The 20,536-nt window shown below is 38.1% G+C and overlaps 1 protein-coding gene across 1 annotated transcript in view; it reads left to right on the top strand.

Moving 5' to 3' along the window:
- The window catches only part of LOC135225563 (serine/threonine-protein kinase D1044.8-like), a 29,905-nt gene extending 10,639 nt beyond the window's left edge, over positions 1-19,266 (top strand). The window contains exons 3-23 of the mRNA XM_064264835.1: positions 16-223; positions 1,051-1,263; positions 2,029-2,133; positions 2,660-2,758; positions 3,845-4,000; positions 4,801-4,959; positions 5,989-6,099; positions 8,230-8,346; positions 8,763-8,897; positions 9,206-9,432; positions 9,909-10,080; positions 10,557-10,724; positions 12,366-12,527; positions 12,883-13,031; positions 13,569-13,720; positions 13,875-13,972; positions 15,169-15,377; positions 15,961-16,096; positions 17,064-17,162; positions 18,052-18,147; positions 18,809-19,266. Of these exons, the coding sequence (XP_064120905.1) occupies positions 16-223; positions 1,051-1,263; positions 2,029-2,133; positions 2,660-2,758; positions 3,845-4,000; positions 4,801-4,959; positions 5,989-6,099; positions 8,230-8,346; positions 8,763-8,897; positions 9,206-9,432; positions 9,909-10,080; positions 10,557-10,724; positions 12,366-12,527; positions 12,883-13,014 (2,164 nt within the window). The 3' untranslated portion in view covers positions 13,015-13,031; positions 13,569-13,720; positions 13,875-13,972; ... (3 more) ...; positions 18,052-18,147; positions 18,809-19,266. The remainder of the gene's footprint in view (positions 1-15; positions 224-1,050; positions 1,264-2,028; positions 2,134-2,659; positions 2,759-3,844; positions 4,001-4,800; positions 4,960-5,988; positions 6,100-8,229; positions 8,347-8,762; positions 8,898-9,205; positions 9,433-9,908; positions 10,081-10,556; positions 10,725-12,365; positions 12,528-12,882; positions 13,032-13,568; positions 13,721-13,874; positions 13,973-15,168; positions 15,378-15,960; positions 16,097-17,063; positions 17,163-18,051; positions 18,148-18,808) is intronic.
- Positions 19,267-20,536: the final 1,270 nt, after the last annotated feature.

Genomic DNA, 20,536 nt, shown 5'->3' with positions numbered 1-20,536 from the left:
GAGGACCCCAATCTCGCTCAGCTGCGGACACATCTTCTGCAGGCAGTGTCTCACTCATCTACAGGACCAGTCGCCGACACTCAAGTGCCCAACATGTGTCAAAGTTCATTCAGGATCACCAGTATCCGACCTGACTGCCAACGTCGATTTTCTTTCTCTGTCAACAGCTAGTACTACCCAAGAGCCTTCGAGCACTCCGTCGTTTGCGGCTAACCTCCCGAAAGTAAGACGAAGTTTTATAAATTCTTTCTTCAAAGACTAAAAGGTCGACACCTGGGCATAATTATGTAATGATTCAAGTCCTAATTGACACAAAATTACATAATTACCTGTTATTCGTAAATCACTCTTTTCATGTAAATGCAGTTTCTCCAAATTCAGATGCCCATTTCACGGAAGAAAATCGTTAGTGCGCCCACAAATAACATACGCTTGATTCTTTTTTAATCGTCTCCTACTACTAAATATCCAAGCCTGTACCTACACATATACTATTTCATCCATAAGATCTCAATCCTAGCTTCGTCTGGGGTCTTCAGACGAGTTTTAATTTCAGATTTGGATTGTACCCAAAAGCTTTCATGTCCCTCTTCAGAACAACTCCCCTAGCTTCGTGTCCTCTTTTTATATCCCTGCCTCTAATTACATATATAACCATATAAAACCTTATCATTAATTAATAATCCTCGAGACTGATAATGCCATAATTAAAAATCGAAGAATCGCATAAACACGAAGAAAAAGAGAAAATATATACGTAAAATTTCCCTGACATTTTCCCTGGAAATGACTTGCACTTAAGTGTCACATTCACCTACTGACAGAGCATAAACTCTGGTTAAATGGGGCACGCATTCACAAATAAGTTCATGGCGTCTTGATCAGGAAGACTGGTCAGAAAATACTAAAAAATCATCATAACTTACTTTATCATTATTCAGAAGATGAGCCCTATTCATATGGAACAAGCCCACCACAGGGGCCATTGACTTGAAATTCAAGCTTTCCTGTAAACATGAGTTTATGATCAGCATTTCACGCGCCTTCCAGGGGAGCATCTTGTTCCTTGTGAGAACGTCGACGGACATGCAGATCCCCATCAAAATTCACCACAATACAAAGGTTGGGGACCTGAAGCTACTCCTCCAAATCCAGTACGGGCTGGACGCTCACTCTGGCTTCTTCAGCTTCCAGGGAAAACAGCTGGAAGATGAGAAAACACTCAGGCAGTGCAACGTCACGTCAGGGGCTATACTTCATGTGGTAGGTTCGACTGCAGTGATCTCTCTCTCTCTCTCTATCTCAATTAACTTTTCTTATCATCTGACTTGTCTTTGTTAATTGAACATAATCTTAGTCATTGTTTGATGGGATTTTGTATTTATACATATGCTGACATCTATTGGATGCATGTATCTTGACAAACTGATAATTACACACATACACACATATATACATATAATATATATATACTATATATATATATATATATATATATATATATATATATATATATATAGATATATATATATATATCTATATATATATAGATATGATATGTATATATATATATATATATATATATATATATATATATATATATATATATATCAGCAAAAGCCACAGGGAAAATTTAAAAAAGAAAAGACAGAGTGCCAAGTACTTTCGTGTATTTAACACATCTTCGGGGCGCTCTGTCTTTTCTTTTTTAAAATTTCCCCTGTGGCTTTTGCTGGTAAACAAAATCACGTGCTTACTTTTGTGATTTTATAGTATATATATATATATATATATATATATATATATATATATATATATATATATATATATATACACGAGTTTTATCGCTTTCACAATTTCACTGTGCATTCGTACAAAAAATAACAGGACCTCATCTAAACAGGATTGTTTCTAAAGGAGATTTTATCATAAAAGTCATAACAAGCTTTTAAGGTCCGTTAGACACCATCCTCTTTTTGATAATGGGAGGTCCTCTTATTCTTATACCTTTAATCTAACCCCAAACAGGACGCAGTCGAGGACGCCGTAGACATCATCAAGCCTTTGGGAAAAGGCGGATTCGGCGAAGTCTTCCTCATGAAGAGAAACGGACGACATCTAGTCATCAAGAAAGTGAGTATAGTGTGAATACGTTCCCGCAACTTCCCTCTCATTGCTTCTTTCCCCTACCCTTACTACTGCTCCTAAGCTCCGTGTTTTTCCTTTTCCTTCCGTGACTGATAACTGCTACTTTCTCCATTCCCACCTCCTTTTCTTCAGGTCTGGGATACATCTATTTAGGTACTCGCTCGAGGGAAAATGACGTATGATCAGACATTCTGACAGAACTGTATGTTAACTGTTATCTTGAGTAAATATTTAGTCAAGGTTAGAGAGGACACTTTTCAACATCTCAAAAGAGAAAATAGGCCTAGTTACTGATTGCACGTGTTATTAGGCAAGGTAGAACCTAACAGAGAGTAATATCTGTATTTACAGAGTACTCAACATCCCAAGAAATATGGAACGTTACTTAACCACTCTCGAATCTTATCAGTCAGAGTAAAATCTAAAAACCGCTAATAGTCATGTTAGTCATTCACTCAAGAGCCTCACCAGTCAAGGTGGAATCTTTCAGCACGGCATTTTCTCTCCGCAGGTAGATTTGAAAGACCTGAACGACAAAGCCCGCACACTCTCCGTTCAAGAGATGAAACTCCTGGAGGGCCTCAATCACCCGAACATCGTGTCTTACGAGGTATACGTGAATGTTATTTGTTTTGCACTAAAAAGCTCCAAGGGTCGAGTTACTGTAAACAGTATCGTGGTCTCTTCGTATCGTTCCTCGCTATATCTGGCATTAGAGTATTTTTTTTTTTTTACATGACCTCCTACCATTCTTCCATAAGACTTTTGCGTGTAATAGATTGCTTCGCGACTGTATTCATTTTAAGAAAATTCTCTTTTAATAGGTAAGCATATGATGTCCACTAGACAGTTTATAATCGCTATAGTAGATTCACATCAACCGTGCATTTGACGTCTAGGCCAGTCCATTACGAGTATAATAAGCCAATCACAGGGCTGGAAACTCAGTCTCTCACGAGAGTTAACATAGGCAGGATGGATGTTCCACCTCTCCTGAGAGACGTATCCCACAGGAGAGATGGAACATACATCCTGCCTATGTGAACTCACGAGAGAGGCTTGAGTTTCCAGCCCTGTCATTCGCTAATCAACAGTCAATCAGGAGCGTCGTAAGTGACTGGCCTAGACATTAGATGCACGGGTGATGTGCATCTACTACAAGTCTTCCAACCAGGAAGCCTGAATCCCATTTAAACACAAAACAAAATTTAAATATATGAAACCCAAACAAGTCTACATAAACTTTGTCAATTTCTTTTAAAGATGATAAATCGACACTGAAAATTCATGTTATCAAGATACAGTCTGAACTGAGAGAGAGAGAGAGAGAGAGAGAGAGAGAGAGAGAGAGAGAGAGAGAGAGAGATAAGTTACGAGGAGTTACGAGGATTAGGATGTCTCAAAGAATTATTGGTCTATCAGAGGAGACATCGTGTGCTCACTTATCTCTAGGAGCAGGTTTTAATGTTCATTCACAGTGCCCTAATGATTTTGTCTAGCTTTCTTTTAAATTCTTCCACACTGTTGCTGTTTACAACTTCTGGTGGCAGTTTATTCCATGTGTCACGTATCTTGTATGTGAAGAAGTTCCCACAATGGAATGTGTTGTATCTCTTCAGCTCTAGTTTCCATCCACTATTTCTTGTCTGGTGTCCTTTTAATGAGAGAAAGAGAAACTAAAAGTATTCCTCTGCAGGGAGGCTACAGGAAGAACGAGTGTCTACACATCTTCATGGAGTACTGCGAGGGCGGAGACCTGGCTAGACAGATCGAGACGAAGAAGGCAGAAGAGAGTCTTTTCTCCGAAGTACAGGTCCTGTCCTGGACGAGGAAGATCACTGAGGGTCTTTCGGTGAGGAGGAAAGATTTTACCTAACTTTATAACTTTTGTAATTAATTGTTTGGACTGTAGGGAAACTGATATTCGATGAGCAGATGCAAAATGCAATAGCACATAGATAAGCCTTCAATAAGGAAAGCTAATTTTGAGACTAATTTTGAGGATGCATACACATATATAAATTATATAAAATATATATATATATATATATATATATATATATATATATATATATATATATATATATATATATATCTATATAGAGAGAGAGAGAGAGAGAGAGAGAGAGAGAGAAAGAGAGAGGTCTATCACATTACCGTGATTCATATACATATATCGAACTACAAATGTCCTTTAATATCTAATTCGCGGTGGCGGGGCGGTCTGGGGCTTCACTGCCAGTCCTGGAATTGAGAGGTCGATGGTTCGCGCCTGTCGATCGCCAATTCTATTATCGCTTAATAAATTTCTCCTCGGTTAAACATATATGAAAATATATTAATTCCGAGGTAGAGCGAATTAGATATTGAAGGACATTTGTAGTTCGATATATAATATATTTATATATATATATAATATATATATATATATATATATATATATATATATGACTAAAAACAGTGTGCGATTTTGCCGGGGAATTCTGACAACGCACCGAAACTACAAATCCTAGACCCACTCCAAACCATTTCTGCAAACGATTCAAATACAGTGCCACTGAACGAGCAAAATGATCCCATCTGTATCTTTGAAGCAACCGAGAGAAATGAATAGCCTTTTCATAAAGTCTTATACCTTACCTCTTGTTCCAGTACATCCACGACAGGAAGATCATCCACAGGGACATCAAACCAGCCAACATCTTCCTGTCGGCCACGGGAACCATCAAAATTGGTGACTTCGGCATAGCCCGAGTTCTCGGGGACGATACCAGCCGAGGGTCCACCATGATCGGCACTGCAAAGTACACAGTCAGTTGTATACAACTTTCTCTGCATAATCAGTATTAACCACAAATCAATCATGATTTAATATGAGATAATAGAACAGAATAAGATTTTAGGCCACAGACCAAGCGCTCGGACCTAAGGGGTCATTCAGCGCTGAAAGGGAAATTGAGAGTACAGAAGGTTTGAAAGGTGTAACAGGAGGAAAACCTTTTGCAGTTTCACCAGGAAACAATTGTTGGAATAGAATGGAAAGTCAGGTGGAGGAATGTGTATCTGAATGGAGGTACAGTATAAGGAATGAAAAAATATAGTGTGAGTAGCGTGTTCCTATCAACAATTTCTTTTACAAAAACTAACCGTTGATAATGATATGGTGATTACTGCCTTTTTAATCCCAGAGTTTTTAATTTGGTTCTTAAAACTACCAAGTTTGGATGATTTTGCTCAGTTTCTCCTTATTTTTAGATTAATAAACACGATTGCTCAACTGTTTTCATATAATGAAGTTGATAAACAGAGAGACAGACAGATATAGAAATGTATAAAAAGGAGGCATCATATACAAACGACTGAAATTCGGAATTCGATCAATTTCTAAATCTATTATTTAAATAAATTAAATACCTCTCCTAACTTCCATAATTGTCAGTCATTACTTCTTGATATTTCATGAACGCATGACTGCCACTAGCTTTTGAAAATAATTCTTAAAAATCCAAACAGTACTGAATAAATTAAGCTCATTTTTTGCTAGGAAATACAGTACTGGGTTACTTAAGATCTCTCCGATGATTCTAACGGTTGCCGAATATTAAATTTTCAAATGGAAAAACAAGTTCTACTTCTACAGCGTATATTTCATGATTATTCTTCAACCAAAGAAAAAAATCCTCACTGGAACGTAAAAAAATTCACCGATAACATTTTCTTAGATAAACAGTACGGCCTAAAATCAAAATCGCAGCGATAGGCCTATTTCAGCAGAAATCAGATCTCGCCCAGGCACAGAGACAATGAAGGTTATTCACTAATTCCTAATTCATTTTCCAGGCCATTGAAGTCATGAACGGTGGGGGTTTCACAACGAAAGCGGACATGTTCTCTCTGGGCTGCACCGTTTACGAATTGGCTGTGTTGAAGACCAATTATCCATACGTGAGGGTAGGTTCAACTGACTTGCTTATATTGGCTTCTTATCTGGTCCCACGGACCCACAAATTCGCACGACAAACTTACTTGTTAGCTGAGACATTCAAAGAATGACACAATGTACTCCACTTGTCAATTCCACACTTTCATAACATTCAGACGTTAAGAAAGTCTTCCATTTTACTTGAAATGCTTTTTAACCTCTCAGGATGACGACATACTGAAGCGCAGGCTGCTTCTAATATAACCTGCTCACCAATCTGTCTAACCGTTTGCTGTTTTTCTTTGTCTCACTCTCTTCTCTTTCCTATTCACTAAATACTGCTGTCAATTCTCTTTCTCATAAGTATATGAGCCAGTACTCAATATAACGTAGCGGCAAAGATATAAAACTGACCATGGTGATGGACATTCGAAAGAAACGGCAGTGTTCATTGTACCTGTAAACATTCTCTCAACTCTTTCAAGTCACTTGGATGGTTTTCTTTGTACATAAGAAAATAAAGCTGCACTAAAGTATTAACACAAAAATTCAGAATTAAGTTATGGATAAACCAAGAAAATATTAGTGAACGAAATATTTTTCAAAATATCAGATGACGTATGTTAACGAAACCTGTCTCTGTCAAGTTATCCTAGGACCTACTATGAGATTCAGAGCCTTTGTCCTGAAGTTTTTTCCGGAATAATTTTTTTCTCTGCATTTGACAAATATATTACTTAGCCATATTAATTTACACCCCTACCTAATTTTCGGCAGCATTCTTTATTACTTATATTAGAAAACAGTATATTCATAAGAGTAAAATAAAGCAGCCGAAGCCAGTGGCGGAACACTTATGTATATGGGTTTAAAGTTATACGTGACGTAAACATACGACGTCCCGAGTCCGACTCCTCCCACAGAGTGATGACGACAAACCGCTATCTCTGAAATTCTGAATGAATATTCGTGCCTTGTCAAGGCTTCAAGAATGGCGGCTATGATCAGTCATTGTGCCCGTGGTTGCAGGACAGCTTTTGTGATTCGACTTGCACAATTGTTTAGAAGTGAGGAGGCCCGTGGCAAACTCTACGTAAGCTTGAACAGGTAAAATAATAGGGCCCTTTTTTGGGTAAGGAGTACACCCGGACATCCAAGGCTACCAAAGTTTTCATTTGTTGACTTCCATAAGGTGCAGAAAGATAATTATATATGCTCTATAAAGCAACAGTTGTTGATTTCTAAGTAAAATATAACCTGCGGAACAACATTAAAACTTGCTTAGCCAAAAAAAAAGTCATGGGTTACAATATATCACTGAATGACTTCTATAGGTCCCAGTGCTTGGCTTGAAGTCTAAATTCTATAATCCAATCTAATTCTATGCAACTGTCTATTTATTAAAATGGTCGTCACTGTCATGTTAGAAAAAAATATCAAAGGATTTACGACGAATGCCAAAGTTTTCTTCACTTTGTTAATTGATTTTTAATTATATAATTTTTCAATGGAGAAATAGTGATAAAAAGTAACCCAAGGATTCTAGCACTCGACCTCATGGCAGAAATCCTATATATTACTACTACCACTACTACAAAGTGTAAACAAGGAGTATTGGTTGTATTTCATTATTGGCAGAGGTTGAGACTTTTTCACGAATAGCCAATTATCCATCGAGGAGGAGGCAAGTTAATGACGTCATAAGTTACGTCATTATATCTTCGAAAGACATTCCTCTGAGTTTGCTGGCGATGTTTACAAGAAGTCGGTGTTACTCTTATAATTACCAGAATTATGCAACTTTCGTAATACAGAATACATTCAAAAATTAAGTAGGGATGTAAGATACCTTGTGACAAAGTGTCATCTTTGTCAGATACGTTGATAAAACTGCATTCCGGAAAAAACACCGGGACACCGGCTGTGAATCTCATAGTAGGCAAAATATCAACAATTATTCCATATCTCCACAAGCTTAGCTACCTCATTTTCCCCTAGTCCGGAGTTGTAGGGACAGGAAACGTGTAGCTACAACTACAAAGTGCCAATGGCAAAGCTGCCTGCCATTATTACAACTAAGAGCTAGCAGAAGAAAGGAATACAATAAAGAAAAAGAAAAACTTCTAGGCTAATTCTTCATTCTCCTCTCCTCTGTGCAGGTCATTTTGCCTGAAAGCTTCAGCGAAGACTTCAAGAGCTTCGTGATGCAGTTACTAGAACACGATCCTGGCCACAGGCCTGATGCCCCAGAGGTCCTTAGGCTAGCTATTTTCAAGGTAAGTTAACTATACTCTTGTTTTTCTCCATCTGTCCATCAGCCTGTGGTGGTCGCGCATGAAAACACTGCGTCCCGGGCTTTAAATAGTTACGCTATGTGTAAGTTTTAGGTAAATAAAAGGATATCTTGGTGTACATTTGCAAGCTGAAAAGTATTTTAATAATTTACTGTATGCAAATTACACCGTTAATATTCGAAATAGGATATTATTTAAAGCCCGGGACGCAATGTTACCATGCGCAAACACCACAGGCGGATGGACAGATAGTAAAAAACAGAGTATAAGCATAACAATAAAAGCAAACGTTACATATGATGTATCCAAGCAGAAAGAGCTATACTTTCCAGTAAGTAGAATTTTACTTATAATCTGGCAGCCTCTTTCTATTAATTGTGGTGGCTCGTCGTTTACAGGATATACAAGAAGCAGAACCAACAGCAAACCTGACGACGCTGCAGGAGGAGGAATACCATCAAAACCTCTTGAAGGAAAACTCAGGAACACAAAGAACCATCTCTAACCTCAGGAGAAGCATTGAGGAACAAACGGTAGAGAGAGAGAGAGAGAGAGAGAGAGAGAGAGAGAGAGAGAGAGAGAGCAAGCCTATTTTCTTAACTCAGTCAATGTATTTGTGTGATTATTGAGAATAATTTTCCATTCTGCTTTACATATACGCTATTTAGTCACTTTGAGTCTTAAGATAAGAAAAAAACCTTAAATTTACCAACGTGATTAAGAAATTTTAAACAAATGTTTAAACAAAACCAGAACTAATTTTTCTGCGGAAGATGACAAAACTGACTTAGTTTTATCAAAAACGCCTCTTGACAAAAACTACACACCTTATCGTCCTTAGCCACAGACGCCACCGAGACCTCTGCCTAGAAAGAACAAAAGGGCGCCGCCCATCCCACCCAGACCAGAGAGCAGAGGTCCGTCGATAGAGACCAGCATGGAAGTCCTCAACAAGTTCTGCGTCGATTTCGAATCCGGGAGGAACCCCGACCAGAGAAGGGGTTTGGAAGACATCATCGTTGCCATGGAGACGCACAGGCACAGCAGTCTCATCCAGATGAAGGGGTGGTGAGTGGTTCTCAGAGGGAGTAAGGGCACCGTTTCAAAGGAACAACACGGCTAGTACTACTGTTCTTAGATCGATGATTTGGCGAGAGATATATGATTTCAATTAAGATTTGGCGGGAGATATGCGATTTCAATCAAGATTTAATGGGAGATGGTTTGAATCAAGATTTGGCAGGCGATATGTGATTGTAATCAAGATTTGGCGGGAGATATGTGATTTCAATTGAGATTTAGAGGGAGATATGTGATTCCAATCAAGCTTTGGCGGGAAATATGCGATTTTAATCAAGTTGATAATTTTTATATTGTATGCCACCAATGTGGCCGAATAAATGACTTGACTAGTGTTTATAACATTTACAATTCTCTTGGATGTAACTAGTATCATAAGAAACGTTGCTGTCATTTTGAATGTTATCAATGACGCAACCAATCCACATTTACTGACTGACTCCAAATGCTTTCTCTTCCTGAAGCCTGTCGTTGTCCTACATCACGATGCAGACGGACAAACAAGTGCTAACTGCAACCATCAGGGGGCAAATCGTCGACGTTCTGGTCAGGGCGCTGCAGAATTATCCACAGGACTGGGATCTCAGGGCATCCAGTTGCCAGACTCTCTGCCAATTTGCAAAACCCATAGATTTGGTAATTAGCAGAATAGTATTAATGTTTCGTTTTCAAATTTGTCTCTTGACGGTCGAATTGTCTTTATTCGTTTAAGTAATTAAGATACGGTATGATGGATCTATTTCCACTGCATGGATATATCTAAACAAATGGTAGTTATCCTCCACAACCAGCCCTCCTTTTGGCGGAGAATTATTGTTGTCTGGCCTTCATCAACTTGTGTTTACATTTTGACATTTGCGAAAGAAGATTATCTAAATCTTTCTCTTTCAGCTCTGTAGGTGGTTAGTGCCGTCAGTGCACCTCACGTGGTACACTGTGGGCATTACTTAAGGCTCTTTGCAGTATCCCTGCGGCCCCTAGCTGCAACCCCTTTCATTTCTTTTACTCTACCTTCATTCATAATCTCTTTCTTCGTTCTCACTTTCCACAAGTCGCACCGCTTGGCCCTAGGTCTAAATTTGAAGTTCCTTTCCATATCACTCCTTTTCCAGCTTCTGAGAACTCGAGAACTCGTGCCACGTCTCCTGCAGCTGATATTCGAGAACAACGAGAGGAGGGACCCGTGGTCGTGTCTCTACGCTCTCCATCTCGTCCACACTTTGACCTCCAGAGTTGGGGAAGAGTACCGGGTTGTCATGGCACAGTTCGGAGCGATGGAGGTGAGTCAGTCTCGGCGTATTTCTGCTTCTTTTTCTTCTCATTTTGCCTTGGCAGTAATCTGACTGATCTTGTGTATTGGAATCGGAATATAAAATTTAGGCCAATCACCAAGCGATGGGACCCATGAGGTCATTCAGCGCTTAAAGGGTTAGTGAGGGTAGTAAGGTTTTAAAAGGTATAACAGGAGGAAAACCTCGCACTGAAACAATTGTTTGGAGAGGGTGCAAAATCAGATGGAATAAAGATAATATAAAGGGAGTTAAAGTAAAAGGAATGAAAGGGGTGGCAACTATAGTAGATTCACATCAACCGTGCATCTGATGTCTAGGCCCGTCCATTACGACGCTCCTGATTGGCTGTTGATAAGCCAATCACAGGGCTGGAATCCCTCAGGAGAGGTGGAACATACATCCTGCCTAAGTGAATTCTCGAGAGAGGATGAGAGTTTCCAGTCCGGTGCCAATCAAGAGCGTCGTAAGGGACTGGCCAAGACATCAGATGCACGGTTGATGTGAATCTACTATAAGAGCAGAAGGGACGCTGTAAAGAACCTTGGGTTGACTACAGCGCATAGCATGAGGTGCACTGATGGCACTACTCCCCTACGCGGTCTTGTGTATTGGATATGCGTGCGTGAGTGTTAGTAATAAATAATTATTGTTTTTTGTTAAGTCAAAGTATATAACATAACAAATAAAGTAATATGCACGCTATTGTTAACATAATAAATGAATCAAGCAGTAAAACTGAAGAAACAATCTTGAATTTCAGTGCAAACTTTCAACATTATACGTAAAATTCTGTCAACCAAAGCCAGTACTTTTAATAACATTTAATCGGGTAGAAGGGCATAGACCGCATAGGTACCCAATTTTTCTTCTTAATATAACTAAAATAACATTTTCAAGTATTTCATTTTGTTTATACAATGATACTTGTAGAAGAAAAGGTCCAGTTTTGGGAAAAACGACCCCCCCCACCCCCCCCTAAAAGAAGAAGAAGAAGAAGAAGAAAAACTCTGGGCGTCTTTGGAGTTTATGTACTATCCGAAAAAAAACTGCTGATTCTTCTGAGTACCGTAAATGGAAACATGCAGAAAGATTCATTTTTCACTTTCTTTTCCAAGGGCATTTGCCTTTTACAAAATAATCAGTTTACTTTCCTTTTGAGATAAGTAGAAGAACGTGTGTGATTATATACTTAACTAGAGTATATGCCAGAATGTGTGTTGAGATCAGTGGGCCAATTCACAGCCTGCTGTCAAAGTAACATCGTGAGAAAGATATGAAAATCATTTCTCGGGAATAACAAGTTTATATACATAAGTATGTGCATGTATGAATATGCACATATTTAAAATTTCTAAGGAAATTCACCCAAACGAGAGCAAAAATCGCAGCAATAGGATAAATGTACATCTGCTCATCACTCGAATTGATGAACGTAGGTAGCCTTCCTGAAGCTTCTCGAAAATCTGGACTCGAAATATTCCGCGTATTTCCAACAGTACTCTCATTCAGCATCCTTTTTGACGGCGGTACTGTAAAAAAAAAAAAAGTGTAAATGTTGAGTTCCCAGTTCACATAAATTCGTAAATCGGTAATATTAAGACTTTTTCTTTTCTTTCTTTCTCTCGCCAGGTAGTGTTCTCGGTCGTCAGGACCTGGAGGGGTCTTAAATATTACGAGGAAATGTACAAATTTTGTTGGGCCATCGTGTGCCAGCTGACAGACGACACGCCCATCAACTGCGAGCGTTTCGTTGCACTCGGCGGCTTAGCTCTCACTCTTGAGTGCTTCTCGGTACGTATTACGTCTAATTTCCGTACGTAAATCGATGGTAAAGTACCTTGGAATTGTTTAAGAAACAGGTTAACCTTTATTGTCGACCTTTAAAAAGAGTTGTGATATACTATAGTAGATTCACATCACCCGTGCATTTGATGTCTAGGCCAGTCCCTTACGACGCTCCTGATTGGCTGTTGATAAGCCAATCACACAACTGGAAGTTTCCAGCCTTGTGATTGGCTTAGCAACAGCCAATCAGGAGCGTCGTAAGGGACTGGCCTAGACATCATACGCACCGTTGATGTGAATCTACTATAGCATTAAGTGAAACCAAGATTCTAACAATCATTGTCTTCTCTGCTCACCACAGGCATACCCAGATCCGGAACAGCAAGAGCGAAGATTGTGGTTTACGTTATGCAACATTTCTGAGGTGAAACACTTACGAGTGCACTTGCAGAAACCAGAGTTGTTATACATCTTCATGAAATACCTAATTTGAAGTCACTGCGGAATGAGGTAAGGAGTTTTAACTGTTTGCGTTACTTTTACCATAATTCACCATTTTTACGGACACCAGTGCTGAGCTGGGATCCGTTTTTTTGTTTATTTTTTTTTACTGTTTAATGTTTTTGTGTAATGTCGGGTTTCTGTCTCTTTCAATTCATAATTTCTAACCTCCCTTGCTACTGTTTGTCTAATAATCGTCCTTGCTATTAAAAATCTTGGCGTAATAATAATAATAATACATCATTTCAGTTGCTTGTATATCACTGGCGCATGGAAGCAACAACTTCTTAGCTAGTTCTGTAGAGAAGATCTCGCCTACAGCGTTTCCATTCTCCGTTTTAACTTCTGTAACCTTATCTGGTTTTTGAGAGAATAAGATTTTGCATTGAATATGAGTGCATATAGCCAATTTATTCATGAATGTACCCAAGAAAAAACAGAATAATATACCTATAATGTCGTCAGTGCACCTGCAATGCATCACTGTACGTTTGTCTGTACTGTAATCCCTGAACGATATTCACGTCAGTTCTGCATCATCTCCAGATGAGCTGGGAAGCTGCGAAGATCCTCGTCCACGTCCTTTCTGATGGGGAGGACGCCTGGGTTCTCGATTTTCCTAGGACCGCCGTCATCCTGAAAATCGGAGAGGCCATAAATACCTGGGATTTAGATTCAGAGCCAAAAAGCGTGTTCAAGTACGTTCAATAAAAAAAAATCCCGTTGCAACGCTAGCTTGTAATCGTCGTGTTTCTGCAATGGAAATCTCACTGAATGTTTCTTGAAAATTATTGGGCAAACGTTATGTCATTTGACACTGAAATTTTTGTACTAATAATGAAGGTATTTCAGGACCCTAAAACCTTTGTGGCTGCTTCTGTCTGCGTCTCACACGCCCGTCTGTCAACACTGGGCTATCTGGACGATGGCCAAACTCACGCGTGTGCACCGTAAGTTCCTTGGCATTGTCCTAATTATAAACAAAAATGTAATAACCAAAAGATTCCATTGTATATTCTTCAAATAATGAGGGTTACTTGATATTGGCTTATCATTTGTGTCATTAAAATTTAAAGGGAAAATGTCAGGATTGCCGGTTATGCTAAAGGTATTTTTCTATTAGGAATTACTGAATAGCTTCTGCTTCAAAATTTTAACGGTTTAATCTGATTTTGAATGTAATAGTAACTTAACATGTTTGATCAGATTTTGTATTCAATAATATTATAATTGTTTAATTACTTTTTAAGTGTAGTCACATTGTAAATGTAGTATTATTTTAACCTTTTAATAAGATTTTACATGTAATATAGTATTTCAACATTTTAATCAGATTTCAAAAAAATAGCAGTATTCGAATCTGAAAAATGTATATATATATATATATATATATATATATATAGTATATGTATATGTATATATATATATATATATATAGATATATATATATATATATATATATATATATATATATATATATCTATATATATATACATATATATATATATATATATATATATATATATATATATATATATATATACATACATATACATATACATGTATATATATATATATATATATAGTATATATATATATATATATATATATATATATATATATATAAACTTCTTGTCTGTATTTTTCTAATTCGTTCACTATATCAACGCACGTATGAATATCTGCAGAAACATATGCGTACATATATCTCCCACTAAACAAATAACGCTTTGAATCACAAAGTCTCATTTTTAGTTTTCTGTAAAAGAAAACCATTGAGATGGCTATGCCTGTCCGTACTCACTTATTCTATCCGCCATCAGATTTTAAACATTGCTGAGGCTAGAGGGCTGCAAACTGCTATGTTGATCATCCACCCTCCAGTCATCAAGCATACCAAATTGCAGCCCTCTAGCCTTAGTAGGTTTTATTTTATTTAAGGTTAAAGTTAGCCATGATCGTGTGTCTGGCACACCTGTACGTGCCAACAACACAGGCCACCACCTGGCCGTGGTTGAAAGTATGGGCCGCGACTGAGTTTCACGGGCCATGGCTTAGAGTTTTATACGGCAGTATACGTTGTACAGAAAACGTTTCTTCGTAGCCTTTTTTTACTTGTTTTTTTACATAAACAAATCTCTGCCAGGGGACAGGTACTGCCCAATGATCGTCGAGGAAGGAGGCTTGACTTTCCTGCAGAGGCTGATTGACTCGGTCACGACGTCCCCCAAGAAGCCACCAGCCCTCTTCAGGAGGGGCGCAGCGTCGTCGTCGTCGTCGAGCGCGAGCGCTGCGGTCACATTCTCGACCTTATTGCTCGCGTTGCAAGTGAAGCACTCTTGCGATGATTATCTGGTAAGGGCGAGGGAGAATCTCTAATAGTCTATAAAGGTGCAGCCATAGAGAAATTTACGGTTGTTATATATTTCAAAAGACGCATTTATTTACTCATTATTTACATCATTTGACGACCACAAGAATAAAAACGTTCACTCGGTGTATTTTAAATGATTATTTTCTAAAGAGTGACATATATTATATATATATATATTATATATAATATATAGTTATCTTTATACACATATATATTATATATATATATAGATATATTCCATATATATATATATGATATATATATAAGTATATATATATAATATATATAATATTGTATATATATAGTATATATATATATATAATTGGCATGACTATTCCATATATATATGTTATATTATATATATATATATTAAATATATATATAATTATATATATATATATATAATATATATATATATGTGTGTGTGTGTGTGTGTGTGTGTGTGTGTGTAATACATGTATAATCATTATAATATATATATATATATTATATATATATATATATATATATATATATATATATACATATATATATACATAGAGTAACGGAAACATCCACCCGCAGGCCATCGGAATTCAGAACCGCGACCTGGTGATGAAACTGCACGTCGCTTCCTCCGACGGGCATTTGGAGGCCGTGGAGGAGCTGATCAAGGCGGGCGTCGATCTGGACACCAGAAGCTCGATGATAGGCTACACAGGTCAGTGCCCGAAGTACCTGGGAAGGATTTTGACCGAGGAAGCAAGACTGATGACAGAAGGATTGGCAGGGGAAGTGTTTATCATGCCCCCGTGTTCGCAGCACTCTGTGGTACTATAGTAGATTCACATCAACCGTGCATTTGATGTCTAGGCCAGTCCCTTACGACGTTCCTGATTTGCTGTTGATAAGCCAACCACAGGGCTGGAAACTCTGTCTCCCTCGAGAGTTCACATGGGCAGGATGAATGTCCCACCTCTCCTGAAAGACGTATCCCTCAGGAGAGTAGGAACATAGAACCTACCCATGTGAACTCTCGATAGAGACTGAGGGTTTCCAGCCCTGTGCTTGGGTTATCAACAGCCAATCAGGAGCGTCGTAAGGGATTAGCCTAGACATCAAATGCACGGCTGATGTGAACCTACTTTAGTGGGTAGTTCTAAATATGTACTCATAAGAGTAGGGTAGTTCGTAAGTGTGTTGAAGCGTGAGAGGGAGGAATAAGCCTGGTGTGGACCTCTGCTCACGATAAACCAACAGAGAAAATGGCAGCGTTCCTTAGACCTACTGTTGCGTTACTTGATGCTTATAACTTTCAATCCATTCTCTATGGTCTCTTTTTAATGATTTTACCCCTGCTCCAATTCAGGTACCATTTTCTTAATACACTCGGTTTCAGAACTTCCAAATGCTTATTTAAATGTTTTTGCGAAGCAATACTGCTGAACACACTGTAATCAATGCTCAACAAAACGTAAATGCTACTTTTATACTTTTTTTTTAAACATTTTGTAACGTTAGTAATCATGGACGACTCTGTAATCAATCCCCAAAACGTAAATGCTACTTTCATACTGTTTCTTATAACCTTCTGTAACGTCAATGATGGACGACTGTAATCCATCGCAGAACTTCATATTGCTTCTTATGACCAAAAAAGCAATCTAATGTTATTTTCTCTTCCTTAGGCCGATCGGCCATTCATCTGGCTACCGAAAACGGCCACTGTGAGGTTGTGTGCGCACTTCTAGACGGAGGGGCTAATGTGGACCAACGTGACGCGGAAGGTGGGTGTATTATTTTCGAAAAGATTCAGTAAATGTAATTTTCATTATTAATTAGGTTCTTTTATACTAAATCTCTCTTGGAAAGTTATTTGACAAAATCGAAAAGATTATCAAGAACAGTTCAGGTTTGGCGCGGAAGGTGGGTGTCATAGTCTCAAAAGATTCAGCAATTTTTATACTCTCATCACTGATTAATCACTCTTAAATTAAACCTCTCGTGGAAAGTTGTTTGGTATAGAAAGCAAAATCGAATATAGAGAATAATTTCAATCTTATGTTTCCTTTTGTACATTACCTGTAAAATCATTCTTCAGATGCTCCTCTGCCGTACCCCTTGTCAGTCCCCAAGTCTAGGCAAGTCTTGCTCAATTTCTCGATTTTGCTTCATGCTCTAAAAAATAAATAATTGTTCATTACTTTACCTGTTATTTTAACTTTTTATCACATTATTTTACGTAATCAAGTAAAATATCAATATGCTTGTTTAATCAACTGGGTAATGCATTGTATAGGCAGTTATGTTATGCACATACATGCGCTGATTTTTGTGCATACACATCTAAACAAACTTTTCCGCACACTATATGTATATATATATATATATATATATATATATATATATATATATATAGTATAAAAGGCCCATCAAAGCACTCTGGTTAAAGCTAAAGACTATAAATATCGGTGGACTGATAAGGGTGGGAGTCAGTCCACCGAAATATAGTCCTTAGCTTTAAACCAGTGTGTTTTTAATGGGCCTTTTATACTTAAGGCGCATCCTGTTTTAAAAGAAGAATTTATTTCCACACACACACACACACTTATAAATATATATATTGTGTATGTGTGTAATCTAGTCAAGCTGAAACATATGCCTTGCCTTATTCAGGAAGGACCGCACTGCACCTATCAACATGGAATGGTCGACTTGACCTTCTGAATATCCTACACGTTTATGGATCCGATCTCGACGCTGAAGCCCTGAGTAAGTGGAAAATTAGTGTTTGCAGAAACACCAAGAAAACAAAACAACCCTTACTGGCCTGCTTTCTGAATAGCCAGAGTCCTTGGATTCAAACCAGATGACATACGAAACACAGTCAGATATATCTTAAAAAAGGTCTGAGCAACAAAACTCACAATATGTCAGAAATCAGTAAGAAAAATTTCCTGGACCTTTTATACATAGTTATCCTAGACCTCTTTGGGGCTTACGTACTCGTAGTTAGGCCTAAACGCATAAGTAGACCAACTGTTTCCATAATCGGAAACGATTCTTCTTTATTTGTTCCTGTCTTTAAATTGGGTACATTTAAAGTAATAAAATAAAATGAAAAAAACTTTAGAATGTAGCCTATTTAAAGTAATAAAAAACTGTAGAATGTAGCCTATTTAAGGTAATAAAAACGGTAGAATGTAGCCTATTTAAGGTAATAAAAACGGTAGAATGTAGCCTATTTAAGTAATATATGAAAAAACGTTTGATGTAGCCTATTTAAAATATAATATAAAAAACACTGTAGAATGTAGCATATTTAATGTAATCATATAAAAAAAACTAGAATGCAGCCTACTTAAAGTAATATATACAAAAACTGTAGAATGTAGCCTTCAGAATATTGATTGATACTCCTTCTTTCTTCCAGCGAAAGGCTGGAAGGCCCTCCACTTCGCCGCGGCTGGAGGGCAAGTCCACATCCTGGAATTCCTGCAGGAGAAATGCGACCTTGGGGAGGCCACGAGGGAAAGGAAGACGCCCCTGCACCTGGCAGCCGAATACGGCAGAGAGAGAGCCATTCGCTGGCTGCTATCCAAGGGGCTCGACCCTCAGCATCGCGACGCCAGTGGATACCGCGCTTTGGATTACGCAACGCACAGAGGCCACAAGAGTATCGTGGCCATCTTGGATGTTTACAAGACTTAGCGATTACAGGATACGATCACGTAAGCTGATAAGTCTGTTTCAGTTACTCTGAATATCGTTTATGTGACATTAATAGAGTAATTTTTAGATTTTTAGGATTTCTACAACGGCCACTTACGCACTTTTCCCGCCAAATTTATAGCTGGACTACAATAAAAACTGAACCTTACCAAATGAATTGTTTTTGATTCGTCTGTCACCTCCAAGGGAATTTTCCACGACGTACCAATAACTCAAAAGACAAGTTCATTGGTCCATCGTCATTATTACATTATATATTATAATACTTTTAGTTCTGTTATATTCCCTGAACTGTGATTCATGTTTGAGACAGGCTGATGGAGACAGCCTTTAACCCAGCTAGGATAGGCCATGAATCTTTATTTTTTGCCAAAATCTCTCTCTCTCTCTCTCTCTCTCTCTCTCTCTCTCTCTCTCTCTCTCTCTCTCTCTCCATATAGAAATGACCATACACAGTATAAATATGTAACGTATAAAATCTCGCCACCAAAATCATAATGCGAGAACGAGCAGAAAATTTGCTTTGACAATGAAAGAGAACGTCCAATTTCAGTCATAAAAATAAGACTTGAATTGTTCGCAAACAAATAGGCCTATCTGGCGCATGATACGTCCCAGATCAATTTACTCTCTTGGTAACAGATGGCATTAAAGTCAGGCAGGCGATTTCAGAACATTGACAGTAAGAAGAAACAAGTAAACAAGTAAAAAATTAGTTTTCTGTATAGCGTATAATGGTGTATGAAAATCTCTGCCATGGGTCAAGAAATTCTCAGCCGCGGCCCGGTGGTGGCCTGTGTTGTTAGCAAAATAGCGGTGCCAGTCGCACGATCATGGCTAACTTTAACCTTATAAAGAATAAAAACTACTGAGGCTAGATGGCTGCAATTTGGTATGCTTGATGAATGGAGGGTGGGTGATCAACATACCAATTTGTAGCCATCTTGCCTCAGTAATGTTTAAGATCTGAGGGCGGACGGACAGACAACAAAAGATTAAACGTGACTGTCAAAGGATACGAGTCTCGTATCAGACAAGCATTTCGTTTCTTTAACTTTGGAGATGATTAAATTTACCACTAAAAAGAAAATTAAAGACAATTAGTTTTCTCGCAACGTTCAAGAAAGATTGTTACGCAACAGTCTGTTCGTTTGTCTGTGGCGAATTTAAATGATGTTACTTTATTGCTACGAAGGAGTACGGAGTTACGGTATTATATTTCTCGCTCCAAACGCATTACTCCTTGATGAATATAATTCAAATAAATGATAATAAAATCTGCCCCTGAAACACAGCAAAATGTGAAAGAGAAACGTGACGTCTTATCGAGAGATTATCGGTTATCTAATGGGTCAGGTTAATGGTCAGCCCTCTCACGTTGGTGATAAACGCCCAGGTTAAGACGTAATATCTATCTTTTGCGCCCAAG

Source organism: Macrobrachium nipponense, chromosome 20 (genome assembly GCF_015104395.2).
Source record: "Macrobrachium nipponense isolate FS-2020 chromosome 20, ASM1510439v2, whole genome shotgun sequence".
Classification (NCBI taxonomy): Eukaryota; Metazoa; Arthropoda; class Malacostraca; order Decapoda; family Palaemonidae; genus Macrobrachium; species Macrobrachium nipponense.
This window is presented reverse-complemented; position numbering and strand designations above follow the sequence as displayed.